At 45.9% G+C, this 15,169-nt stretch overlaps 1 protein-coding gene across 1 annotated transcript in view; it reads right to left on the reverse strand.

The window, feature by feature from the left end:
- Positions 1 to 681: 681 nt before the first annotated feature.
- LOC104493790 (chromosome unknown open reading frame, human C8orf34) overlaps positions 682 to 15,169 on the reverse strand; it is a gene marked incomplete at its 3' end in the record, with an annotated part of 25,221 nt that continues 10,733 nt past the window's right edge. The window contains exons 4-7 of the mRNA XM_010136527.1: positions 11,220 to 11,248; positions 5,278 to 5,447; positions 1,281 to 1,447; positions 682 to 736 (exon numbers count right to left, since the gene is read on the reverse strand). Of these exons, the coding sequence (XP_010134829.1) occupies positions 682 to 736; positions 1,281 to 1,447; positions 5,278 to 5,447; positions 11,220 to 11,248 (421 nt within the window). The remainder of the gene's footprint in view (positions 737 to 1,280; positions 1,448 to 5,277; positions 5,448 to 11,219; positions 11,249 to 15,169) is intronic.

Genomic DNA, 15,169 nt, shown 5'->3' on the forward strand with positions numbered 1-15,169 from the left:
GTCCCACCTCAGCCCATTCCCACTGATACCGTCCAGGGTAGACAGCAACCACAGTGTCCCAGCTACACTGTCTTCAGAGCACAGAGCCCTGGTGTAGTGTAGAGGTACCACTGCAGCACCAGGCAGATGCAGAGTGAGCTGGAAATGCAGCCCCTGGAACCGCTGTGGCGAAAGCAGTGACCCCTAAACCCATGAGTCCTCTCCAGAACTGTGTTCACCCTGTGCACAGGAAGTACCTGAGCTCACATCCCAGGCTCTCCGCACAGCATAAGCCATGTCATTCTACCTGTCATTTCCAGTGTATTACAGGAAACTCCCTTCTGGAACTGGAAATAAACTCCTGCAGAGTGTTCTGGGCGGCCACAGCATTAGCCTGAGTCAGCGCAGCAGCAGATGAAGCCTGGGCCAATCATTTTCAGAGAAAACCATGGCTTTTTGAGCAACAAATTTTGTGTATGTCCCAATACTTGTGCTAGGGTGATGCCCAAGTTATGACATAAATTGGCATCCAAAGACAAACCTTTAGAGAAGCTTCCAGGGCATTCATTGTACTGTGTGGAGTTAACGGGAACCTGTTTCTGTAAGGGGTCGGTACGGGACAAGCAAAAACCCGTCGGTTTGGTCAGCCCAGAAGCAGAAGGTTTCATGGTTGTCCCCATAACTACCTTTAAAGCATCTTACCTTGAAGCTTTAAAAATAGCAGAAAACCATTTCCCTCCTTTCACATCTAGTAAGCCTAGGACAGGGAGAAAGCAGCGAGCACAGAACCTTCTAGAGCGCGGTTTAACACACGGCACAGCCTACTGGAAACCTACACCCAAATCTCTGGAGGGGAGGGTGTGCGTAAGCTCTCGGTAGCTAGTCAGTCTCAAACCAAAGCCACTGAAGTTAGGGCTGTGATACAGCAAAGGAAAAGAAGAACAATGAAAGCCAGTGCCACTGATTCTGCTCCTTGTACACAAGAGATTCTTCAAGCAGAACCTGCAAGTGATTTCTGCTGGAGATCAAACTAATTAAGCACCTGAAGCATTTGATGTGTCACGGGATTTTGATGCAGCTGGCAGTTAATTCACACACGTACATGGTCTTCAGTCCATTTACTCCTGAATGTTACAAGTTAAACCCTATGAACCTTCTCACAGCTGCTGGACACCTTAGTGTGAACCACGGGCAACACTTTCAATCTGATGTGTGTTTGGTCAGATACTCTTTTTAGATTAACCTATAATAAAAAACTACCAGAAAACTATCAGAAAACACAGGTAATCGATTGCAGTTACCCAGCAGCTCCATGGCGTCGTCTTCATTGTCAATGTCCTCTTCGGTCACCGAGGCGGCTGTGCTCTGAGCAGAATCAAAGGAGTCCTGAGAAAGCATGGCAGCCAGCAGCTTCTTGTGTTGCTGCTGCTGCTGTTTTAGGCCTTTGGTCTTGGGCTCCATTTTTAAGCTGTGAGGGAGGAAAGCACAACTGTCTCTTACGGTGCTCTCTACAAAGTCTGTCACACATTTGTCATATTACTGCAGCACGATGCCCGCCAGATCTGGAGGTTAGCACCACCAGATCGCACATAAACCAGCTGGTTATCACTCATCCCTCGTCGCTGGATGCTGTGAGTCAGTTTGTGTTTGCAGTTCCCATCTGAGGTTCTGACCGAATGACGATGGGAAAGTTCCCACCGATTTTATGGGCGTTAACCAAGTTTAAGTTAGCCACATACACAGAGCAGCAGGCTGGCAGTTGCTGATCAGTACTGCTAAGGCACTGGTGACACAGCAGTGAAGCCGACAACAAAGAACTGCTCCCTGGAGTGGTTACCGCCACACCACAGGACTAAGGACTATACAGTTACGACCATTCTCATGGTTTGTCGACTTGTGCCCCTAACCTAAGTGACAAGTGGCACTGCCTGGAAGGTAGCAGAAGGGTCTGCGGGAGGACTTGCTGCCATCAGCCGTTCCTGATTCCTCACCTTATCAAGATAAAGGCAATGGGACAGGGGCTTGGTGCCCCTCCTGAGGGTATCAGACTGCCTGTTGCAGGAAGGCAGAACTCCTGCCGATGTATGAAATTCAGTATAATCACTGACAGCTCACTTCCCGCTGCAAAGATAAACACTAATGAGACAAAGTGGACCTCAGAGATAAAGAAGTTTGAATCTAGGACATCAGATTATGGATCAGCCCTCTGCAAGCTCTAGTTCATTTCAGGCTCTAAGAAACGAGAGCATCATATAAAAAAATCATTCAAATCCCCCACTGTGCACACACATCATCCCTTGAGGAAGCTTCCCAAGAGCCTCGATGCTTCTGAAAATTTCTCCAGGAAATTTTTCATGTAGGAAACTACTAACACAGTGACTTGAGAGTGAGTTCAATCCTATTTTCATGGTGAAAATATTTCTGAAATATTTCTTCATATTTCTGAAAGATGAGTTTGGCACCAGCAGGATTGCCGTCAGCACTTTACAGGGTCCCTGATCAGGTATTAGCTCCTCGCCTTGCTCCCTCACAGCAGCAACAGTGAGCAGTACAAACCCAGCGACATACGGAGTCTTCCCTCTGCAGCAATCCAGAATACAAAGGGCAAAAAGGTGACCCTTCATCAGTTCGGCATCACTCACACAGCTACCTCAGACCGGCTACACCATCCCTCCCCCACCCTCAAAGCAGCAGTGAAACCCGTCCTTCCAGCTGCTCCAGATTAACTCCCCTTCCTTTGTGAAGTAACTGGGCCTGGCTTTCAGACACACACTCGAGTGCTTCCACGATGCCGAGGGCCGTCACCGCCCAGCGATGTTTCCATGCCTAATCCTCTGGACATTCATACAGTATTTTATTTACGTAGCATTTCCTTACGTTTAACAATAGGTCAAAGAAAACACTGCCTGGAAAAAACGCAGCAATTACAGTTTTCACTTTCCAATCTTATGCTGTAACTGAAGATTAGAGTAAATTCTGGCTTATCACATAAATCCTCCTGATTAGTGATGAATAAACTAGCCCTTTTTATTACAGGTGTTGCTAAATCAAATTTAACAAGATATAACTGGAAACATCTAATGTGAATTTCAAATTGCTCCCTCTTTCCGTTGCCAGGTAAAAGTGAGCTGAATTATTTTATGCTACATTAACTATGAAGTAGTTGAATGAAATACAGATGAGGTAGCCAGAAATTCTTTACAACCGATAACAACTACACTCTCTGACAGTTCCATTTAATCTCATAAAAGCCATACTACTCCCACGCCTCGTGGATGTAGCATACCTACACTAGAACTAAATTATTTTTACCAATGATTTGTCTCATGCATTTGGTATAGAGTCCATTGCAGATTCTCCTAAAAGTACTTCAGTTCCCAGTAACAGAGTCAGACCTTGAAGAAACTGCCTGTTATTAGAGAACATGCACAATAACTTCGATCAATACTGGTGGTCTCGACTCCCACGTACAGGTGGCATCAGTTTTAGCATCACCACTGTTCCGAAGTCCTGCAATTCTGTGATTATTTTGCAAGGCTGCCTTGCCAACATGCTCCTTACGAACAGCTTACAAAAGCTGAGGAAATGCTAACGAAGCAAAGAACCATCCCAGACAAAAATTCAGTTATCCAAGTGTAAATCCACTATGCCGCTGCAATTTAGTAGTTGTTAATTTCTGCTGAACATCATATTCCCACTAAATGATAGGTATTTTTCAGCTGGTCTGCAGTACTTACTGCACCTAAAAAACAGAGACAGCAGCGTCCTGTGAGTCTTCCCTGGAATTACGTACTCCATATTCTCCCTGTTTGATAACTCAGGCGACATGATTTTGTCATGATACTCAACAAGACTCCTCAAAATCTGTTCCCAAAGCCATTAATCACATTTTTTAACTCTAGCATGAGCTGTGAGGTTTCTCACAGCTTGTACCACCCTCTACAAAGAGAAATATCCGCTGCCTTGAATCATCTTCGTTACTCAGAACTAAACCTCTTTGCTCCCTTCTAGAGATTTGGCAGAGATATTTATTTCTGCCCCCTGCCACTGAGAGGGGGATACAGCAGCCTCAGCCTGCTCTGCAGCATGGCACAGATCCTCGTTCAGGGTCTTCACCGGGCTGCTGGATGAGGAGAGAGAAACCCAGGCGCTCACCGCCCAGCGGCGCTGCCAGCCGCTGACTCCCCCGCAACCGCCCTGGAGAGACCCAGTGTCTGAGTCCCGCTGGTCACAGTCCAGCGCCTGGCTGAGGGATCCTTAACTACGGGCTGCCAGGTCCCTGAACTCGTAGTGCTCGCAGCTGCCCCCCGATAATCTGATTAAAAGAAGAAAAGATGCTCATGGCTAACAAGCCCCCAGCACCCGAGGGGAGGTACAGAGCGCAGCCTGGCATGCAACAGACTGCTCCCCTTCTGACGGGGCGGTGGGGGACAGAGTGGCGGAGTACCTCAGACCTTTTCAGAGAGAAAGCAGAGAGTTTGTGCCCTCTTAAACAAGGAAGAAAAAGGAGTCTGCTGCAGGGAGAGTACTGGTTAAAACTGAGGAGAAAGGTGGCAGGTCTGAGGGGCAACTGTGGGTGTTGAAGCCTAGAGGCAGTGCACCAGCTTTACACTTAGAAAAAAGAAAAAAAATCCCTTTCAAAGAAAGGCTGTGAATACTTCACAGGTATTGTGAAATGACGGAAAATGGACTGCAGCTAAAACTGACAATCTATTCTATGTAGCTGAAGCCCTTTAGCAAACAAACACACTCCCCCATGCTCAAACGCAAGAAATGGTCACAAGTTACTTACTGCAGAGGATCCAGTTTTCTCTTTGAGAAAGAATTGTTATTAACACCAAGATGCTAAGGGTAAGAACTGAAGATGAATTTTAGAAGTCCTGTTAAAAATAACATAGAGACGGTTTCGCTCATCTATCTTCCTTTCAAATGAGGAAATCAGATGTGTCACTGGAGTGTCAAGAAGATGAACAAACAGCTATCACCAAGCGCTGAAAGACAGGAGGGTTTGAAGTACCTGAACGAAGCCATACATCACAAAATCATTGCACAAGGGACCCCCATCATGGCAACACACACTTAGCTTCACACACGGGAATAAAACCATGCGGTTTCAAATGAGTACCAAGTTCATCACCTAAAGAAGCACAAGCAGAAACCAGTCTTCCATTTACTCTGCATGCTGCCATACTGCAGCACCCCAATTTAAAAGCCCTGCGCTCTCCCCAGAAAAGGGGTGCTTCAAAGGCAGCTTTGCTTTACAAATGAGAAGGTTTCTTGGCTGAAGCAAAACCCCACCTTCCTCCAGGACTGCTGCTATCCTCGCTGTCCCACTGCTCGTTTTTGTTTCTTGGTACGGGTGGCTGCAGCATCTCGGCCGCCAGTGGGTCGGCATCGTTCTCTTCACGGCCAATCCACTCTCCAATCACTCGGGGTCTGAGGAGGGGTGTGTTAAAACCTGTTGTGTCCTGCAGAGGAACGAGAAATAAACCCAGAAACGCTGCACTGCTCGTTCTCAACCACAGATAAACAGGAAGAGAGGTCAGAAAACAAAACTACTCGCTAAGGCAGTACAAAGGTACAGTACGTTATCCTTACAGGGGGCTGCAAAATACCCCGAAACCATCACGGACCAATGAAAAGGTGCCAAGAGAGACTTGCCCACCCCAAAGCCTCAAATCACTTCTATTTCTTACTTTTCAATAGCAACTGTCAAAACCTGGGTATCACCTTGAAAAATTGATTTTTTTTTTTTATACACACACAACTCTTAAAAGCAGCTCTGTGTCAGTTCTGCTAAGCCACAGATGAGGTGACTTGTATAATGACCACCTGAACCAAAAGACTGCTGTAGATTAATCACATCGCTCTTATTTGCATTGTAAGTTAATGCAAAGCTAATAAATACATCTGCATTTCAGACTTTAAAAAATAACCCTGCTGCGATTTACATAATTCATTCAATGCTGAAAATGGTGTTAACACATTATTAGAATGCAGTTCTGAACGCAGTACTCATGTTTTTAACCACTTACTGGAAGAAGATACCTGGAGAGGATTGCAAGCAGCAAGCAAAATGCAACTGGAATATTCCGAACAGTAGCGATGATTTGCATCGTTCCATTAGGAATTTAGAGTAAGGAACAGACTGTCCTTAAAAATTGTATGAAAAATCTGTTCTGAAGTGGTGAATATCTCTGTTCTCAGTGTTACTGGAACAGCTGAAGATAAAGGGTCACATACAACAGTATAATCAAAGTAAAAAACATGCATGAAATAGGAATTACATGATGGGATGGGGACATTTATTTTGCTTTAATTAAAGTCTTCTCTAGGCTAGCAAAGACATTTCAGATACAATGTTCCTAATGAGGAGAGAGAGATTCGACTGCTATCCCTTAACAAGAGGAAGATTTAGGAAAACAAATTCTTGGCCATTACCTAGCTCAGTGGCTCCATAAATATTTCTGCCATAAAACAATAGTTTCCAAACAAAGAGCATCTGGGGAAAGTACAGCGCAGTGATTACAGAGCCTAGCAACGGCGTTTTCTCATCCCCCCCAAAACAAACTGTGTCCCAGCCTCCACCTAACCGACACAGATGGGGTGAGAGCGCGCTTTGGAGTGGAGGCCTCCCCTGAACTGGAACAAGCAAACCAAGGCTGCCGACCGCTTTGGTACACACGGGTTCACCCCGCGCCGGGCGGGCGCTCTGCTCTCGCCCAGCAGAACTCCAGGAGCTGCCATTCTGACAGAGCCGAGTGTGACCCAGCCCAGGACTGGGCTCATCCACCCTTCTTCTTTGCCGCTCTTTCTGCTACTCGGGCCGTCCTCTCCCTTCCCGTTCTCCCCAGCATCATTTCTAATAAACAAAAGCATTTCCTGGAGCTGGTTAAATGTGCAACAACCTGCAGTGTCCGTTGCGCTAAAAGCTTCCAGCCCCTGGTGTGAAAATGAAGAGCAGCTAAAACCTCGCCCTTTTTCCAGCACCGTCACTTTTTCCTGACGCTGGACACCATCAGCACACGAGTGAGGAACCCACACATGCTGTGCCTGTCCTTGTTAGGCGGATTCCTCTTCTAGACAGTTTAGGGATTAAAGTAGCTCTTCTGTGCTCTAGGTACCAGAAACCTACTTACATTACAGAGTCCTGCCTTGCCTCACTTTATCACCTCGCCTTCCTTTTTGAATCTCTTCAGATTAGTACACCACGGTTTCATTTATTTTATTTTTACTTTATTTTCATTTATTTTCCTCTTTTCAGCTATTATTATTATAACCTGTGTCCACTGTAGCAATACTACATGCAAGAAGAAATTATACCCTAGACGCAGCATAGAACACGTGTGTTAACATTAACACTGAGAGTCAAGATCTGTTCCAAATTACGAGACCATCTTCACTTGAGTCTGATTCTGGGTCTCTTAACACTTAGATGTCTCCCGTTACTAATGTTTAAAGCAACCAAAAGACACCGTTGGGAATTCCAGACAAATCTCACAATGTTATGACAAGTCTCACATCATCTGTGAGAGCTCCACTACACGAATCTTAATTAAAGCACAAAACCATCGAGTATTGGGATTATGTGAAAATCTCATCTACCCAAAAATAAAATATTTCTAGTCTCTGTATTTGCAGTAAAATTTAAAAAAAAAAAAAAAAAAAAAAAAGAGCTTGGAAAATATTCACTAATCAAAAGCCAGAAGACAAATAAACCTTCTCCTACCTCCTTTTAAAATGACAGTATTTTAGTCAGTCTCCACCCGTGGCAAAAGGCAAAGGGCATGACTTTTTTTTTTTCTCTGCATGGTCTGGTTCAGAAATGTTGCTGAAATGGGCACAAATAAATAAACCCATTTTAAACTTTTTTCTTCACTGTAGTACCCCGGCTATGTCTTCCCTCAGTGCATCTCACACCACAGCATTCTGCATATTCCCCTTTATTTTGTGACACGCAGACAAGCCAAGTCTGCCGGCAGCAGCAGGCTTCAGAGAACAGCAGCAGCAGCCGCCCCAGGGGCAGCGGTTCACCCAGGACAGTGCTGTGCTGTACTTCTGCAGGTACCAGAGCTTCCACTGACCAGGGAAGTGGCCAAACAGACACAGGAAAAAACCCTGAAATTCACCTTCAGTTCAGCGTTTTTCTCTAGAATTTTTTAATCAGCCTAGAATTCCGCAGGAAGGCTAACAACCTGGACAGACTCCTCTGTTCACGTGGAATCCTTCTCAAGCTCATGGGATCCTTCCAGCTCAGGCTGAGCAGCTTCAGGAGCTACATGCCTTCACATACAGTGATGAGGAGGGCGAGTGAATTCAGAAATTTGGATTATATTAACTCTACACTTTAGCCTTAAAACCTGACAGTCACAGGGCATCCCTTCTCATGTCCTTTCCGTGCACACCACACTTGCGGTGAGGGTGGCTGACTGTACACAGTTCCCACGGCCCAGAGACACGGGCTGAATCAGCAAGAGAGACAGAGCACCAAACTCTGCAAGTCTGAAGCAAATGAGACAAAAAAGCAGGGAATCTATACAATAAATCTGTTTTAATTACAGTCATCTTGGGATTTACTGTTGACACCAGTGAACTCACAGATTTTATCAGACTGTGTCAAACTGAAAGGTTCCGTTTTGACTGAAAGACTGACCTTGTCTGCCTGTATGTTCCCTGCCTCTGTCTTGGACGGAAGCCCCACGTGCTGGCACAAAGCTAGTAACAGCAGATACTTGATGAGAATCCCGTTACGTGAAACACTCTTCCCCAAAAGCGATGGTAATTCAGAGCAAACTGGTCTCCCAAGTCCAAATGCTTGAGTAACTAAGCAACTAACTAATTGACCTGATTACTTGGAGGAGGAGTTACATCAACCAACAATACTGATCGAGTAGTCCCCTGACAAAGGCAGCCGGAGTTTACTGCAGCCAGAAAAGAATAATAATAATAATTCCTATATAAATGAGAAACAAAACCAAACATGTTTTCTCCAGGGTCATAGTCTAAACCACAGATAAACCAGCAAGATTATGGGCGCTGTCCTGATTAACCCCCAAGCCTGTTCTGATCAAGTACGGTGTTTGGTTCTACGTCTCTCGTGACACCTGTATAACACTGGTGTTCTGCGGAACCCAGAGCCGCGTTTGGACACCCTGTTCTAAACCCACGACGCGCCCCTGAAGGGGTAAATGGTTAATGTTAACTCAAACCACAGAGGAATGCGGTCTGAAAACTGATTCAGCACTGCCACGGCTAGGTGAGGAGGCTGCGGTGGCATCACGCATTTCTGGGAAAGGAATTACAGGGAACATGGCTACATCGACATCTGGGAAATAAACACCCCCAGGCACAGGCTCACGTGAAACGGAACCAGATCCTGCCAAACGTTAAACCATTATCAGGTAGCCCAAGGCAAGTAGCACGCCTAGAAAGAGGTCACAGGAACACTTCAGGAGTGAGCTCAGGGAAGGGCTCGGTGCGGGGAGAAGGGAGTCCACATAACGGTCCTGGCTGTGCTTAACCTCTTGACACAGACCTAGCCTTTATGACCATCAAAAACCCAACAGGGGCAAGGGCAGCAATAGAACTGCAGTCGCTAAAGCCCGCGGAGATGGACAGCTGCCCCACTTCTGCAAATCCGTCCTGGAAGCCTGGTGAGCAATGCTGCACAAAGGAAGCGGGTTAACAGCTTTACTGCTGCGGTTTTGATTATTTTACAAACAACAGTTGATTTCAAGAGCATTCGGTTTACCTGTCCTCACCAGAAACAGACGGGAAAGCAGAGGCAGTATTGCAAAGGTATCAGGTGATGTATGCTACCGAGGGGACATACCACAATGTCAAGTTTCATATAAAAAACCCTGCCCTCTTCCAATTTTAAATCACGAACAGTAACCTATGAGGTAACAGAGACAATTCGCTCTTTGCTCAGACTGGATCCTGAGGAAATTCACCAGTGATGTTCCCCATTTCGATTTTCAAACTGAATAATTAAATTTAAAAAACATGAATGCTTGGAACAATAATAATAATTTTTTAAAAATTTACATGTATCTCTAAAAATATATATGTTAAAAGCATGGGCTAACAGGGTCTAGCCCTAAAAGCTTTCTTCCTCCCACAAACAGATTTTTTTCAACAAACAAAACCAAATTAAGAGGAGTTCTTCACAAGTATTCTTGAAGTTCAGGGCTCTAACGGAAGGCTTCCAAACTGTATTTCTCATCACTTCTGAGGAGAGTTCAGGAAACAGTAGGAAGGAAGACTTAGATACTGTTATATTCTGAAGGTGAACCACAAGATAAAGCAAGATAAGGGCAAAATGACAAGTAAAGGCCATGGTTTGGCAATGGCAGCCCCACGCTCAGGCGACTGCGTGCTAACAGTGATCGGTCCTGTCCAACCGGCCTTTCAAGAAGAACCAGTGGAGATATTTCATAGGCACTTGTGTCAGTAAGGTTCATGCCCTCGTTTCACCAGGAGAAAAGAAAGATGTTTTTAGCACTGTCTGCTCTATTAGGCATTATTGCTGTGTCTGATACACCTTTGGATCTGATCTCCCCGGGCGCAGTGGCTTCTGACACCAAGAACACAATCCAAATCCTCAGCACTAGAAGCGTACCGCTGTTCGCTGGTGAGAACAGGGAACACGAACGTGGTGATTCCTTGGGAACTTGGAAACAATAGTGTGATTACTCTTTCAGCACAGAGCTCATTACAACTAAAACTAAAATCAGGGTTACCCATGTAATGTATCGAAAGGGCCAAAACAGAAGAGATTATCGTTTGGTGCGTTCAGCAAGAAAGTAAAGACTGATCTTTATGCCCTGTGCATTACTGATCAAATCTGGGGTGCAACGATTATTCCTGAGTGTTCTCGCAAAGCGTATCTTCAGGGCTTCATGAACAAAAGGTTCTTAAAGCTCAGCGTTTCCAAAAGGACACAGAGTAACCTCACAGACTATATTAAGCAAAGATGGTATCAAGACCAAGTGTATTTCAATGGTGTCTTAAACTCAGTGAGATTTTCTTTCCAGTAGTTGACAGCCCATCCCGATCAAGCTCTTTATGTATCGACATACACTGTACTTACCCACACAGCTTCCCACACCCGGACTTCCTCTGAACCCCGCGGAACTGAGGTGTGCATGCCAGGACAGGGAGCTGCCGCTCTCATTGCCTAAAGTTATCCCAACCATCTCCCTTCCTGCAGGGCTCGTTAGGCGTGCAGTAAATCTTACCTTATCGAGTTCATCGGAAATAGCAATGCCTGAAACAAAACAGATTAAAACAAATAGACAAAAAAGATTTAGAAACATTCTTCCTATAAACGTCTTTTTCTACAGTAAGTAAAAGTCAGGTTCCACCTGAAGAGTTTCGATGCTGCTCTCTGCGCAGCGCTGCACCCACCACACCATGTACCGGACTTGGTGCTGTTAGTGAAATTGCCTGGAAACAACATACTCTGAGCTTCCTCAGCTGCAATATCAGCCAAATGAGGTCAAAAAACTATGAAATGAAAACAGCAGATGTGCCAGTAACGCGACATTGCGCTTAGGTGTACTTATACCTGCTTTCCAAAACTAAAGCAGCAACCTGGTATCTACACATTGACACGTTATTATGCAAGTCTCACCCTGAGCAGAACGATAACATCGTGCTGCAATTACAGGGCAACATGGGCACAACGCCTCTCTCTTTCTCCGTGGTTTGACATGGAAACAATTCTGTGAGAACCGATGGAACTTGAGGAGAGGAAAATCTCTAAGCAAAATTTCACAGCAGAACGCAAAGCAGTTTTTCTAAACCCTCTGAACAAGGACTTGTTTATTTGCTCTTGTCCTTTCTGATGCTGCCTGAGGCTGGCCCGTGCCTGTTCCATCATGCCATCTAACTCTTTTAATGATGACTGTCCTGTAGCACAGTAATTATGCACGGACAGTCTCAGGATTTTTAGCACATCTACACGCCTCAGTCGTATCACAGGGAGAGATCAAGTAATTGTACATTTAATGCTACCACGTTGAAAACTCTGCTATATTGAAAGCAAAGAAAAGCATTTCCCAGGCTCCTACGAGGTTTGATAGGAAACATGTCTAGGTTAGAACTTCAATTAAAAAACCAAAGCAACTTCAGGTTCGCTCAAGTCTGAGTCCAATGGCTTTGTTAGGATATAAGTTATGAGGAACAACTGTTTGCAACTTCCCTCAGCTTAAAGCATTTAAAGCTTAAAACATCAAAGCACAACAGTGCCTTCAGAGAATGGAGGTTTCAGGGCTGCTCCACCATCGCTCTGCCTCGAGTCATTGAGTGGATAAGAAGGGGACTGCTGGAAAAGTTCTCCTGCCTTTGCTGGGGAAGGTCTTCTGGTGCCATAAGCAAACCCTTCAGAAACAAAGGCGTACGCTTTCCCTTTCTCTCCTACAGCTGTTTCTCAGACAACACCTGCTACAGTTTTACACCAGACTGTGACTGGTAAAGTAGTCTGACCATGCTTACTTTTTGCCATGAGAAAGAGCAGCCTTCCTCCTGGCGGGGTGGGAGGTCTGCGCACCCCCGCTGGCTAGGGCTCTCAGACAGGGTCTACAGCGGCACTAGGCACATCTGCCAATCCTCCCTTCTACAAGTAGTTCAGGGTGCTGCACCTCGGCGGGGCATCGCACGCACCCAGTCCACTCGGCTGCCTGGGTGTCAGGGCGCTTGTTTCTGTCCTCGAGTGTGACGACCCTCTCTGCTGTCAGGGTGCTGGAACAACGAAGCAGTTGGTCTGAACGTGCTTTCGCAGCCCTTCAGAAACCCTCCACAGCCACACGTACAGGCATCTCCCACCAGCCTGGCGTGGGGCTGCTCCTGTCAGCACAGCCTCTCCCAGCGGGAACACTTCACCCTGTCACAGCCTGTTCTCTGCAGAGAACTGGAGGAACAAGGTGCTCTCTGACTGCAGGAGGTCTGGCATGCCAGGATCAAATGAAACATGACCACCAGTCAACGTAATAACAACACTGCTTATTAACGCTTATTAGACTCCAATTACTGTTATCAGACCCACAACGAGCAGGTTGCCCAAAAGCCTGTCTCACCGAATCAGCCATGCACCTAATGGCTTTTTTTTATACCTAAAATATTGCACCAGTTCTTTGTCAGGCCTTTTGGTTTGGGTTTTTTTTTTTAATTAGCATGGATTATTAAAACCATCCTTTATCCAGTTATCTCAGATTTCTGTTCCCAGTCTCCCCTATCCCTTCGGCAATCTGCAGCAGCACAATGGTAAGAATGCAGAAATAAACGTGACGATCATTACAGCATCTTCTTTGATGAAAAAGTCACCTCCCAAACCATATCTGCACCGTGTTTTAACGAAACAGAATCCCTTTTGAGTCTAGAATGAGAATCTCCCACGGCAAAGAAAAGACTTTCTGCCTAGGACATTCTGCTCAATTTCTAGTTTACCAGGAAATTAACTTTCTTTCAAAAGAAAAATGAACATTGTTAATAACAGCTCCACGAGTCCTGAAAAGGCCCGGCTCTTTCACAGGCAGCTCTTACCGGCAGCGCTTTATTTGCTGCTGCTCTTCTGCAACAAACACAATTAATGCAGCACCTAATGCCGCTCCCCTCAGCAGCATCATTCCTCTTTGAAGAGTGATTTTTAGTCTCTGATGCTCTCAACTCAACAGCATAAAATTAATTTTCAAAACAGTAGGCACCATGCGAGTTCAGGTCTTTTTGAAATAGCAAGTCATAAAATCCCTGCCTGCTGCATAATTCCTGATCAGCTTTACAGCGGCTTAAAAACTCACAATAATTGCTACAGGCGCCTGAAATCATAGACCAGGAGTTCTGACACGCATGGAAGGTGTAAACCTCCAGGGACATCTACCATTTTTGCTTTTATTTGTGGTCATTTGTGATTAGTTATAGGAAGAGGTAACACAAAATAAAAGACGAGGGTTTTTTAAGACGTACATTCTTCTAAACGCACTGCGCGCATCTGCAAAGCCTAACGCGCGCCCAGTCGTGAGGAAATAAAACGTTCCTGCGGCAGTGTATGCCCAAGCACCGCGGTCCGGCACCAGGGCAGCCCAGCGCTCATGCATTTTCCTGAACATCCAGGAGATGGCCACAGAGCTCCCAGCTGCCAGCCTTGCCAAGCCACCAGAGGTCCCAGGACAAGCCCAACACCGCTCTGACCATCTGGACACAGCCCACCCTCCGGACTGGTCCAGGCCAGGCTGCTGGCAGTGCCTGGGCGGCCGCCCCCAGCACACAGCAGTGCCGGACACACCAGCCCTGGACACGAACAGCAGCGCTCCTCTGCCAGCACCAACACTGTGTCTTCGAGTACGGACACAGCAACATCTTCCCGTGGCCCAGCTGCCCGGCACCTAACGGTCCCAACACGTTCTGCTGCCCACTGTAAACCAGGGGAAGGACGTGCTCCAGCCCCACCGCTGGGACGAGCCATCTCACATCTAAGTACCTGCGAGTGCATCTCCCACGGCAAAGCCTCGTGCCGTACCACAACTGGCAGCACAGAAAATTCAACCCTCTGTGCCTGTTTCCACCATGTTTTGAACACATGCTAAATTGAAATTATTTATTTCACACCATCCTTGCATTATAAAGGACATAAAATGGTCGCTCCGGTTGCACCACACAAAGCATTTTCCCCAGAAAACACATTAGCAAGAACCAAACCATCTCAGTCATTTCTGTACGGCAACTTTATAGTAGATTTGTCATTGAATGTCACAATAGACATTCTTGTGTTACTTACTTTATTGTTTCCTCTATTATTTTCCTTGTATTGCATTTTGCAACTTGCAAAATTAGGCATATTTCCTCCAGCAGTAACTCAGAGATCTTCTGTGAAGGTGGATTGAATTGAAACCTCAGAGTTCTTGCCAACAAGGGCATATGTCCTTGACGTTACTGAACGGCTACATATCAAGTCTCTAGTGCTATCCATCCTGAATTAGGACAACTCTCCTCCCAGCATCTAGCCGTCGAAGGACACGGGAAGCAGTGCCATCTACAAGACAGCACACACTAACCCATCAGCACACAACACACCAGTATAGCTCCTATCTAGGAAACACAGATTTAATCTCTCCCTCCCCAACGTGGCTTTAAAAAAATGACAATAATTCATCTGCAGCAAAACAATCTGTGCCTTCGACTTGCAGCATTC

The sequence above is a fragment of the Buceros rhinoceros genome, unplaced genomic scaffold, assembly GCF_000710305.1.
Source record: "Buceros rhinoceros silvestris isolate BGI_N320 unplaced genomic scaffold, ASM71030v1 scaffold31025, whole genome shotgun sequence".
NCBI lineage: Eukaryota > Metazoa > Chordata > Aves > Bucerotiformes > Bucerotidae > Buceros > Buceros rhinoceros.